General features: G+C 41.9%; 1 protein-coding gene across 1 annotated transcript in view; it reads right to left on the bottom strand.

Moving 5' to 3' along the window:
• Positions 1 to 13,049, bottom strand: part of ZNF830 (zinc finger protein 830) — a 335,378-nt gene that overhangs the window by 229,407 nt on the left and 92,922 nt on the right. The window contains exon 3 of the mRNA XM_040433002.1: positions 11,452 to 11,575. Within this exon, the coding sequence (XP_040288936.1) occupies positions 11,452 to 11,575 (124 nt within the window). The remainder of the gene's footprint in view (positions 1 to 11,451; positions 11,576 to 13,049) is intronic.

Genomic DNA, 13,049 nt, shown 5'->3' with positions numbered 1-13,049 from the left:
TACTTGCTGCTATTTTCCTAAATTTGGAGTGCCCCTCATTATTTATTGCGATTTCATTTTGTCCAGACGGTTTGGGTGGACCGAGAGGTGTGCACCCTGATCCATTCGGTCGATAGGTGGAGTCGCCGTTTTCCATTTTTGTTACTTATGTTGATAGTAGTGGTAATAGAGTCTCAAGGGTCTATAAAAGCAGCTATACTATTTTTACAAACCATTGAGACTCTATTAACACTACTATCAACATAAGGTCATCTAGAGAAACAGTAGGTTTTTATTTTTTCTTTCTCTTTAGGTGTTAAAACATAACTTTAATTAGATTGCTCTAACACCTAAAGGAGAAAAAAAAGAATTTTAAAAACCTGCTTTTTCTCTAGATGACGTTATGTTAATAGTAGTGTTAATAGAGTCTCAAAGGTCTGTAAAAATAGTGTAGCTGCTTTTATAGACCCTTGAGACTCTATTACCACTACCATAAACATAAAGGTCATCTAGAGAAACAGCAGGTTTTTAAAATAATTTTTTTCCTTTAGGTATTAAAGCAATCAAATGAAAGTTATGTTTTTACATAAGGGTCAGAACAGAACCGCACACAAAATGTCTCCTGCGGAGGGAAGAAAGACCTTGCTAAGTGCTAACCTGACACTGGCTAGGACATCTAACTTATACATCTTCTTGTATATAGTATTATGATGATCACAGGTCGGCACTGCTGTTTGAAGTCGCGGTGCACGAGTTAGCACAGAAACGCGTCACTTATTGCCTGTATATGTGACTGAATAAAATACAAAGATTCATCTACAGCGAGTGCCGGTCTTTTCTACTAATTCTATATATAGTGATATGGACCATGTTGGTATAACCTGGGCATCTCCTGTATATAATTATATATGTACAGCTGGTATAAGTTATACATCTTCTTGTATACAGTGATATGGAACATGCTGGTATAACCCAGGCATCTCCTGTTGTATATAGTTATATATGTTACTTTCCCCCCCATTTTCCTTGGCTGAGACAAGCAACATTGCCAATGCAAAACCTGAAGGGAATGCAATGCTGTTCCAGAGAGACTCACTTTGGCCTCTGTAAGATGGCGGCGCCAACCAGCATTCCCTTGTTTTGCATTGGCTAGTCTGCTGTGATAAAACCTCCCATACAGTACATGCTGTTTTCATTGCTTTCTTAGGTAACACAGACACAGCTCCTGCTGCCCACATGAAGGACTTATCACTGTCAGGCTAGGCCAGAGAGTCTCATTCACTTCACTCACTCTAGCCTATAAGATTAAAAATAACTAAGATTGTTTAGTGTTCTCCCCTACTACTGACATTCTACAGTCATTGATTGCTGAACTGGTCTCTCCTGGTATTTCTAGAGTGTTAACTCGTGACAAGAAGTGGAGAACAGCGGGGGCAATAGTGGCAATAAATATTGCACCCGCACTGAATCCCGACCCATTCATTTCTATGGGGCTGTTCACATGAGCGGTGATTTTCACGCATCACTTGTGCGTTGCATGAAAAGCGCAGCATGCTCTATATTCTGCGTTTTTCACGTAATGCAGGCCCCATAGAAATGAATGGGGTTGCGTGAAAGTGCGGATGCGGTGCGATTTTCACGCACGGTTGCTAGGAGATGATCGGGATGGAGACCCGATCATTATTATTTTCCCTTATAACATGGTTATAAGGGAAAATAATAGCATTCTGAATACAGAATGCATAGTAAAATAGCGCTGGAGGGGATAAAAAAATAAATAAATAATTTATCTTCATCTTAGCTGTGTGCAGAACCAGGACCTGTGGTGACGTCACTCCGGTCATCACATGATCCATCACCATGGTAAAAGATCATGCACACAGCTAAGATGAAGACAGAAGGAGATGCCGGCTGTGCATTTCCGGCTGCGCATTGATCAAGTGGATTAAGGAGAGTTAAATTATTATATTTTTTTTTTTTAACCCCTCCAGCGCTATTGTACTATGCAGTCTGTATTCAGAATGCTATTATTTTCCCTTATAACCATGTTATAAGGGAAAATAATACAATTTACAGAACACTGATCCCAAACCCGAACTTCTGTGAAGAAGTTCGAGTTTGGGTACCAAACATGCCGCAACGCACCCGCACATTTTCCCGCAACGACCGTGTGAAAGGGGCCTTAAGATCCGCACTCATGCACATGACCATTGTGTGTTTTGCGGTCGGCAAATTGCAGATCCGCAATTCACGGATGGCGTCCGTGTGCGTTCCGCAATTGGCGGGTGCATTGAGGCAAACCCGCGCGAGTAGGCACACAATTTCAGTCAGTTTTGTCTGTGTTTGCGTTGTTCAGTTTTTTCACGCTAGTGCAATGCGCTTTAAAAAACAATGTGGTACCCAGACCAGAACCCAAACCTGGACATCTTCATTGAAGTTCGGGTTTCAGTTAGGTATTCTGTTGATTTTATTATTTTCCCTTCTAACATGGTTATAAGGGAAAATAATAGCATTCTAAATACAGAATGCTAACTAAAATGCCCATTGAGGGGTTAAAAAAACCCAAAAAAACTCACCTCATCCAATTGATTGCGCAGCCGGTATAGTCTTCTTTCCTCTTCCTGAAGGACCTGCAAAAGGACCTTCGATGACGCCATCGCGCTCACCACGTGGTGAGCGCAGTGACGTCAGCGCAGGTCCTGCTGAATGAAGATAGGAGCAAAACCCGGGTCGGGCAGGATCATTGGATTGGTTTTATTGTATTGCCTATAACCTTTTTATGCTTGTGAGTATAATAAATCCATTTTATACTGTTTTTTTAAAGCAGTGCTTCACTATTTAAATATTTTATACAGCTACACTGGATAAAAGAGAGGAAAGGAAGGATAGTGAAGCCTCCGGATTTGTTTGATGTGCCTGCATGTTCATTTGCGCTCGTGAGTATAATCATAAGCATTTGATAACAGTGCTTCACCATCAGTGCATTTTCTGATATCCCACAGGAATATCTGGTGGAAAACAACATTGGTGGACCTGATTTTTTGCCTGTGTATGAAATTGGATGATCTGAGGTTGTAGAGACTTTCTCCTGATTGGATAGGGAACGCTGGAGTCCCATATAACGCATAAACATTTCATCTTGTATAGATCTATGTATGCTTCTGGTAGGACATTTATGCTTTAATAAAGACCAGGCTTGGTCTCCTGGGCGTCTGTTCGCCCATGACAAGTCTGCTGTGACTAGTTAAATATATAAAAATAAAAAGTGCATTGTCCGAAGGTGTGTTTAGCACGGCAGGGGGTGTGATCATGGACAGACACATTCGCCTGTCCACAGCCAATGTGGACAAGCACACGCTGATTAAAATGAACCAGGCATGGATCCCACAGGACATGTCTGTACCTTGTGCAGAGTAGACCAGTATACCGGCCGCACCCAGCCATTGTAATACTCTAGTGCAGTCTCTTTGCAATTTCCCAATGTTTTGGGGCCTATACTCGAAGCTCTACCTTCTGGCTCAATATTATGATGTCTTATATTGGCAGAGTAGAGAAGTATACCGGCCTCACCCACAAAAATGTCTATAGGTCACACAGAATTAAACAGACAAATCCAAAGGAAAAAAAACTGTGTTGGCTTCTTCCTCCACCTCTTCCTACTCCATTTGGACCTCCGCCTCTTGGTTCAAGATTATTATTTTTATGTATGTTATGTTATTTTAACCTCCTCAGGACCGCCGTACGCAGGATTGCGTCTTTGCGGCGGCCCTGCTCTTCTGGGTGGACGCGCCGGCGCGTCCTCTCGCGAGACGCGAGATTTCCTATGAACGCGCGCACACAGGCGCGCGCGCTCACAGGAACGGAAGGTAAGAGAGTTGATCTCCAGCCTGCCAGCGGCGATCGTTCGCTGGCAGGCTGGAGATGTGTTTTTTTTAACCCCTAACAGGTATATTAGAAGCTGTTTTGATAACAGCGTCTAATATACCTGCTACCTGGTCCTCTGGTGGTCCCCTTTGTTTGGATCGACCACCAGAGGACACAGGTAGCTCAGTAAAGTAGCACCAAGCACCACTACACTACACACCCCCCCCCCCCCCGTCACTTATTAACCCCTTATTAGCCCCTGATCACCCCATATAGACTCCCTGATCACCCCCCTGTCATTGATTACCCCCCTGTCATTGATCAACCCCCTGTAAAGCTCCATTCAGACGTCCGCATGATTTTTACGGATCCACTGATAGATGGATCGGATCCGCAAAACGCATCCGGACGTCTGAATGAAGCCTTACACGGGCGTGATCAATGACTGTGGTTATCACCCCATATAGACTCCCTGATCACCCCCCTGTCATTGATTACCCCCCTGTAAAGCTCCATTCAGATGTCCGCATGATTTTTACGGATGCACTGATAGATGGATCGGATCCGCAAAACGCATCCGGACATCTGAATGAAGCCTTACAGGGGCATCATCAATGACTGTGGTTATCACCCCATATAGACTCCCTGATCACCCCCCTGTCATTGATCACCCCCCCTGTCATTGATTACCCCCCCTGTAAAGCTCCATTCAGATGTCCGCATGATTTTTACGGATGCACTGATAGATGGATCGGATCCTCAAAACGCATCCGGACGTCTGAATGAAGCCTTACAGGGGCATGATCAATGACTGTGGTTATCACCCCATATAGACTCCCTGATCACCCCCCTGTCATTGATTACCCCCCTGTAAAGCTCCATTCAGATGTCCGCATGATTTTTACGGATCCACTGATAGATGGATCGGATCCGCAAAACGCATCCGGACGTCTGAATGAAGCGTTACAGGGGCATGATCAATGACTGTGGTTATCACCCCATATAGACTCCCTGATCACCCCCCTGTCATTGATTACCCCCCTGTAAAGCTCCATTCAGATGTCCGCATGATTTTTACGGATCCACTGATAGATGGATCGGATCCGCAAAACGCATCCGGACGTCTGAATAAAGCCTTACAGGGGCATGATCAATGACTGTGGTGATCACCCCATATAGACTCCCTGATCACCCCCCTGTCATTGATTACCCCCCTGTAAAGCTCCATTCAGATGTCCGCATGATTTTTACGGATGCACTGATAGATGGATCGGATGCGCAAAACGCATCCGGACGACTGAATGAAGCCTTACAGGGGCATGATCAATGACTGTGGTTATCACCCCATATAGACTCCCTGATCACCCCCCTGTCATTGATCACCCCCCTGTCATTGATCACCCCCCCCTGTCATTGATCACCCCCCCCTGTCATTGATCACCCCCCTGTAAGGCTCCATTCAGACATTTTTTTGGCCCAAGTTAGCGGAATTATTTTTTTTTTTTCTTACAAAGTCTCATATTCCACTAACTTGTGTCAAAAAATAAAATCTCACATGAACTCACCATACCCCTCACGGAATCCAAATGCGTAAAATTTTTTAGACATTTATATTCCAGACTTCTTCTCACGCTTTAGGGCCCCTAGAATGCCAGGGCAGTATAAATACCCCACATGTGAACCCATTTCGGAAAGAAGACACCCCCAGGTATTCCGTGAGGGGCATATTGAGTCCATGAAAGATTGAAATTTTAGTCCCAAGTTAGCGGAACGGGAGACTTTGTGAGAAAAAAATTAAAAATATCAATTTCCGCTAACTTGTGCCAAAAAAAAAAAAATTCTATGAACTCGCCATGCCCCTCATTGAATACCAAAAAAACAAAACTTATATGAACTCGCCATACCCCTCACGGAATACCTTGAGGTGTCTTATTTCCAAAATGGGGTCACATGTGGGGTATTTATACTGCCCTGGCATTCTAGGGGCCCCAAAGCGTGAGAAGAAGTCTGGTATCCAAATGTCTAAAAATGCCCTCCTAAAAGGAATTTGGGCACCTTTGCGCATCTAGGCTGCAAAAAAATGTCACACATCTGGTATCGCCGTACTCAGGAGAAGTTGGGGAATGTGTTTTGGGGTGTCATTTTACATATACCCATGCTGGGTGAGATAAATATCTTGGTCAAATGCCAACTTTGTATAAAAAAAATGGGAAAAGTTGTCTTTTGCCAAGATATTTCTCTCACCCAGCAAGGGTATATGTAAAATGACACCCCAAAACACATTCCCCAACTTCTCCTGAATACGGCGATACCACATGTGTGACACTTTTTTGCAGCCTAGGTGGGCAAAGGGGCCCATATTCCAAAGAGCACCTTTAGGATTTCACAGGTCATTTACCTACTTACCACACATTAGGGCCCCTGGAAAATGCCAGGGCAGTATAACTACCCCACAAGTGACCCCATTTTGGAAAGAAGACACCCCAAGGTATTCCGTGAGGGGCATGGCGAGTTCCTAGAATTTTTTATTTTTTGTCACAAGTTAGTGGAAAATGCTGATTTTTTTTAAATTTTTTTTTTCATACAAAGTCTCATATTCCACTAACTTGTGACAAAAAATAAAAACTTCCATGAACTCACTATGCCCATCAGCGAATACCTTGGGGTCTCTTCTTTCCAAAATGGGGTCACTTGTGGGGTAGTTATACTGCCCTGGCATTCTAGGGGCCCAAATGTGTGGTAAGGAGTTTGAAATCAAATTCTGTAAAAAATGACCTGTGAAATCCGAAAGGTGCTCTTTGGAATATGAGCCCCTTTGCCCACCTAGGCTGAAAAAAAGTGTCACACATCTGGTATCTCCGTACTCAGGAGAAGTTGGGGAATGTGTTTTGGGGTGTCATTTTACATATACCCATGCTGGGTGAGAGAAATATCTTGGCAAAAGACAACTTTTCCCATTTTTTTATACAAAGTTGGCATTTGACCAAGATATTTATCTCACCCAGCATGGGTATATGTAAAAAGACACCCCAAAACACATTCCTCAACTTCTCCTGAATACAGAGATACCAGATGTGTGACACTTTTTTGCAGCCTAGGTGGGCAAAGGGGCCCATATTCCAAAGAGCACCTTTCGGATTTCACTCGTCATTTTTTACAGAATTTGATTTCAAACTCCTTACCACACATTTGGGCCCCTAGAATGCCAGGGCAGTATAACTACCCCACAAGTGACCCCATTTTGGAAAGAAGAGACCCCAAGGTATTCGCTGATGGGCATAGTGAGTTCATGGAAGTTTTTATTTTTTGTCACAAGTTAGTGGAATATGAGACTTTGTAAGAAAAAAAAAAAGAAAAAAAATCATCATTTTCCGCTAACTTGTGACAAAAAATAAAAAGTTCTATGAACTCACTATGCCCATCAGCGAATACCTTAGGGTGTGTACTTTCCGAAATGGGGTCATTTGTGGGGTATTTGTACTGTCTGGGCATTGTAGAACCTCAGGAAACATGACAGGTGCTCAGAAAGTCAGAGCTGCTTCAAAAAGCGGAAATTCACATTTTTGTACCATAGTTTGCAAACGCTATAACTTTTACCCAAACCATTTTTTTTTTTACCCAAACATTTTTTTTTTATCAAAGACACGTAGAACAATAAATTTAGAGCAAAATTTCTATATGAATCTCGTTTTTTTTGCAAAATTTTACAACTGAAAAATGTCATTTTTTTGCAAAAAAATCGTTAAATTTCGATTAATAACAAAAAAAGTAAAAATGTCAGCAGCAATGAAATACCACCAAATGAAAGCTCTATTAGTGAGAAGAAAAGGAGGTAAAATTCATTTGGGTGGTAAGTTGCATGACCGAGCAATAAACGGTGAAAGTAGTGTAGGTCAGAAGTGTAAAAAGTGGCCTGGTCTTTCAGGGTGTTTAAGCACTGGGGGCTGAGGTGGTTAAGTCATTTCCCTAGCCACATTTGTTTGCAGGGCAATTGTGCTGCTCTGACCCCCATTTTGAAGCCCTCTAGCCCTTTCTATTACTTTTTTACAGCCATTTTAGCGTCCCAAAGTTCGGGTCCCCATTGCATTCAATGAGGTTCGGTGTTAAGTTCAGGTCCCAAACAGAACTTTGGAACAAAGTTCAACCGCACCTGATCATCCACATGTTCGCACATCACTACAAGAAATGGAGGTACAGAAAATACACAAATTTGCTTAATATCACAAAGGCTATTTAACCCCTTAAGGACACAGCCTTTTTACATCCCTTTAAGTGCTGATAACTTTAAAACGCTTTGACTTATGCAGGCCGTTCTGAGATTGTTTTTTCGTCACATATTGTACTTCATGACACTGGTAAAATTGAGTCAAAAAAATAATTTATTTTGCACCAAAAAATACCTAAATTTAACAAAAATTTGCAAATTTCAAAGTTTCAGTTTCTCTACTTCTGTAATACATAGTAATACCCCCAAAAATTGTGATGACTTTACATTCCCCATATGTCTACTTCATGTTTGAATTGTTTTGGGAATGATATTTTATTTTTTGGGGATGTTATAAGGCTTAGAAGTTTAGAAGCAAATCTTGAAATTTTTCAGAAATTTACAAAAACTAAATTTTTAGGGACCAGTTCAGGTCTCAAGTCACTTTGCGAGGCTTACATTATAGAAACCACCCAAAAATGACCCCATCTAAGAAACTACACCCCTCAAGGTATTCAAAACTGATTTTGCATATGTTGTTAACCCTTTAGGTGTTGCACAGGAGTTATTGGCAAATGGGGAGGAAATTTGAGAATTTCATTTTTTTGTCTAATTTTTCATTTTAACCCATTTTTTCCACTAACAAACCAAGGGGTAACAGCCAAACAAGACTGTATCTTTATTGCCCTGACTCTGCCGTTTACAGAAACACCCAATATGTGGCCGTAAACTACTGTACGGCCACACAGCGGGGCGTAGAGGGAAAGGTGCGCCGTATGGTTTTTGGAAGGCTGATTTTTATGGACTGGTTTATTTACACCATGTCCCATTTGAAGCCCCGTGATGCACCCCTAGAGGAGAAACTCCCTAAAAGTGACCCCATCTAAGAAACTACACCCCTCAAGGTATTCAAAACTGATTTTACATACGTCGTTAACCCTTTAGGTGTTGCACAAGATTTAATGGAAAATTGAGATACAATTTCAAAATTTCACTTTTTTGGCAGATTTTCCATTTTAATATTTTTTTTCCAGTTACAAAGCAAGGGTTAACAGACAAACAAAACTCATTATTTATGGCCCTAATTCTGTAGTTTACAGAAACACCCCATATGTGGTCGTAAACTGCTGTACGGGCACACGGCAGGGCGCAGAAGGAAAGGAACACCATATGGTTTTTGGAAGGCAGGTTTTGCTGGACTGTTTTTTTTTACACCATGTCCCATTTGAAGCCCCCCTGATGCACCCCTAGAGTAGAAACTCCAAAAAAGTGACCCCATTTTAGAAACTACGGGATAGGGTGGCAGTTTTGTTGGTACTAGTTTAGGGTACATATGATTTTTGGTTGCTCTATATTACACTTTTTGTGCGGCGAGGTAACAAGAAATAGCTTTTTTGGCACCGTTTTTTTTTTTGTTATTTACAACATTCATCTGACAGGTTAGATCATGTGGTAATTTTATAGAGCAGGTTGTCACGGACGCGGCGATACCTAATATGTATACAAATTTTTTTATTTATGTAAGTTTTACACAATGATTTCATTTTTAAAACCAAAAAAATGTTTTAGTGTCTCCATAGTCTAAGAGCCATAGTTTTTTCAGTTTTTGGGCGATTATCTTAAGTAGGGTCTCATTTTTTGCGGGATGAGATGACGGTTTGATTGGCATCTATTTTGGGGTGCATATGACTTTTTGATTGCTTGCTATTACACTTTTTGTGACGTAAGATGACAAAAAATGGCTTTTTTTACACCGTTTTTATTTTTTTACGGTGGTCATCTGAAGGGTTAGATCATGTGATATTTTTATAGAGCCGGGCGATACGGACACGGCGATACATAAATAAAAAGTATACATATTAGGTAAGTTTTACACAATGATTTCATTTTTGAAACAAAAAAAATGATGTTTTAGTGTCTCCATAGTCTAAGAGCCATAGTATTTTCAGTTTTTGGGCGATTATCTTGGGTAGGGTATGATTTTTGCGGGATGAGATGACGGTTTGATTGTTACAATTTTGGCGTACATGCGACTTTTTTGATCACTTTTATTACCTTTTTTGGGAAGTAAGGTGGGCAAAATTTCAATTTCATCATAGTTTTTTATTTTTTATTTTTATGGTGTTCACCGTTCGGGTAAAGTAACATGACCGTTTTATAGATCAGGTCGTTACGGACGCGGCGATACCAAACATGTGTAGGGAATTTTATTTTTTTCATTTTTTTTATCAGTGATAAATGTGTTTTTTGATTTTTACTTTTTTTTTTCCACTTTTATTCACTTTTTTTTGACCGAGACCCACTTGGTTCTTGAAGATCCAGTGGGTCTGATGTCTGTATAATACAGTACAGAACAATATATATTGTACTGCACTGTATTTTACTTACACTGAACAGATCTATGCCTTTCAGCACAGATCTGTTCAGCACCATGGACAGCAGGACGCCTGAGAGGCGTCCTGTTGCCATGGGAACCTTCCCCGTCTGCTCAGAACTTCGCAGACGGGGAAGGGTAAGGAGGGGATCTCTCGGGGGTCTGTCTGGGGGCTCTCTCCCTCTCCATCGGGGGGCTGCAAAGGCACAGCAGCCCCCCGATGGGAGAGGGAGGGAGCTCCCTGCGCTGTTAACCTTTTCCATACAGCGGTCCGTACGGACCGCTGTATGGAAAGGGTTAAACGGCTGACATCGCATCGCAGATGTCAGCCGTTTATACCAGGGTGCCAGCAATGTGCTGGCACCCTGGTATACCCACTGAACACCAATGAATTTTCAAGGGGAGGCGGGCGGGGGATCGCGATCCCGCCTGCCGCACCGCCCGCCTCCCGCAACCCTCCCCCTGCACCTCCCGCCACCATAAAAATCATTCGGGGGTGCAGGGGGGGTGAATAAAACTTTTTTTAGGCAAATAAAGTTTATGATCCCCGCGGTCAGGGACCGCGGGGACCAGAAACTGCAGAAATCGCAGCAAACCGCAGGTCTGAATTGACCTGCGGTTTGCCGCGATCGCCGACATGGAGGGGTCACGGGACACCCCCGCGCATTTAGCCTAGGTGCCTGCTCAATGATTTGAGCAGGCACCGGGTTCCGATCACTGCCGGCCGGGCGGCAGTGATCGGAACAACACATGACGTACCGGTACGTCATGTGTACTTAAGTACCAGGACATCATGACGTACCGGTACGTCATGTGTCCTTAAGAGGTTAATTCGGGGAAGCTAGTTATATCTGGAAGTACATGTTAAGTTTCTTTAAGTCTGCAATAATAGGAAAATGTTTTTGTTTGTACAAGGGATTTGAGCCATACCACAATGCAAGGGGTAACATGGTAATTGGCTTGCACAGTATCATGGCAGCTTTATCAGTGAAATACAACAGACCGCTAAGTATTAACATTAATAGTTTACCTTTGATACGCTTACTCTCAAGGCTTTCCAAAACTGGACCTTTCCTTTTAGTAGTCTGTGACAACTGCGTAGAGACAGATGGACTACTGGCTTTCACTTGGGTTCCTTTAAGTTCTGCAACTTTCTGCAACACAAAAGGATATACTGGGTTTGTAATACACAGTTACTAAAAATAGTTGTAATAAGAAATTCATTAACCCCTGCCTGACCTGGTGATTTTCCTTTTTTTGCCTTTTTGTTTTCCACTCCTTGACGTTTTATTTTTTTGTTCACATAGCTATATGAGCGCATGTTTGAGGGACAACTTGAACTTTCTAATTGCACCATTATATATTGCACACAATGTAGTGGAAAGCTGAAAAAAATATTCCAAACGGGAAAATGGAATTAGGGGAAGAAAAAAAAAAAAATAGGCTATTCTGCCATGCAGTAAAACTGAACTATTACCTTCATTCTCTGGGTCAGTACTATTACAGAGATACCACTTTTATGTAGTTTGTCATGTGTTTTAATAATGAAAAAAATATAAATTTGCATCACCATCACCCCTATAACTTTTTTTATATTTATTTCTATGGAGCAACATGAATAAACTGCAGCATTCTGCAGTCAATGCAGTGATGATTTATTTATGGAGGCAAACACAAAGAGGTTTCGACTCAACAAAGTCTTTCTTGATGAGAATACTTCAGACATCTCCCATGACTAAACTACCATTTCAGAATTAAGAATGCGCACATTCGCATAAACCGACGGTGCCAACGGTGACATAAGAGGGTCAAAGAAAGCTCCTAGCATATTGGTAGAAGGCACCAGAAGTTACATACTTGACAACCATATGCATAGTCATAAATTGCCAGAAGTGCCATATCAATAAGCCACAAGCTGTGCAACCAATAATAAAGAGCAGTGGTATATAGATATAGAAGTGATCCAACACTAGGCAAATGATAATAAAATATATTTACCAAGGAGACAATACAATCTAAGGCCTCATGCACACAAACATTTTGTTTCCGCGTCAGTTAGTTTTTTTGTGTGGATAGGATGTGGACCCATTCATTTCAATGGGTCCGCAAAAAATGCGGACAGCACACCGTGTGTTGCCTGCATCCGTATGTCTGTTCCGTAGCCCCACAAAAAAGATAGAACACGTCCTATTCTTGTCAGTTATGCGGACAAAGATAGGCATTGTTACAATGGATCCACAAAAAAATAAAAAAAAGGATGCAATACGAATGCCAAACAGACGTCATCCGTATTTTTTGCGGATTCGTGTTTTGCGGAGCGTAAAACACATACAGTCATGTGAATGTAGCCTCATAAGAAGAAATGGTACACGAGGCTAGAAAAAGGGGGCCTATGTGAACAGTGGCATTTAGCGCACTTCGAGGACATATCATGGGATCAGTACATGGCTCAATACTGACCATCAGTCCTGTATCCCAGCAGATAGTGCTAGAAATGCATTTATACTCATATCACCATTTATGCGCCAGCCACCCACAGTAAGGAAGAACTGGCAGATCCTTACACAGACATTTCTCAACATTGAAGAGTTTAAAGAGTCACTGTACTTTCACACAATTTCATTTCAT

Source organism: Bufo bufo, chromosome 5 (genome assembly GCF_905171765.1).
Source record: "Bufo bufo chromosome 5, aBufBuf1.1, whole genome shotgun sequence".
Taxonomy (NCBI): Eukaryota; Metazoa; Chordata; class Amphibia; order Anura; family Bufonidae; genus Bufo; species Bufo bufo.
The sequence above is the reverse complement of the archived record's forward strand: the minus strand, read 5'-3'. Positions and strand labels throughout refer to the sequence as shown.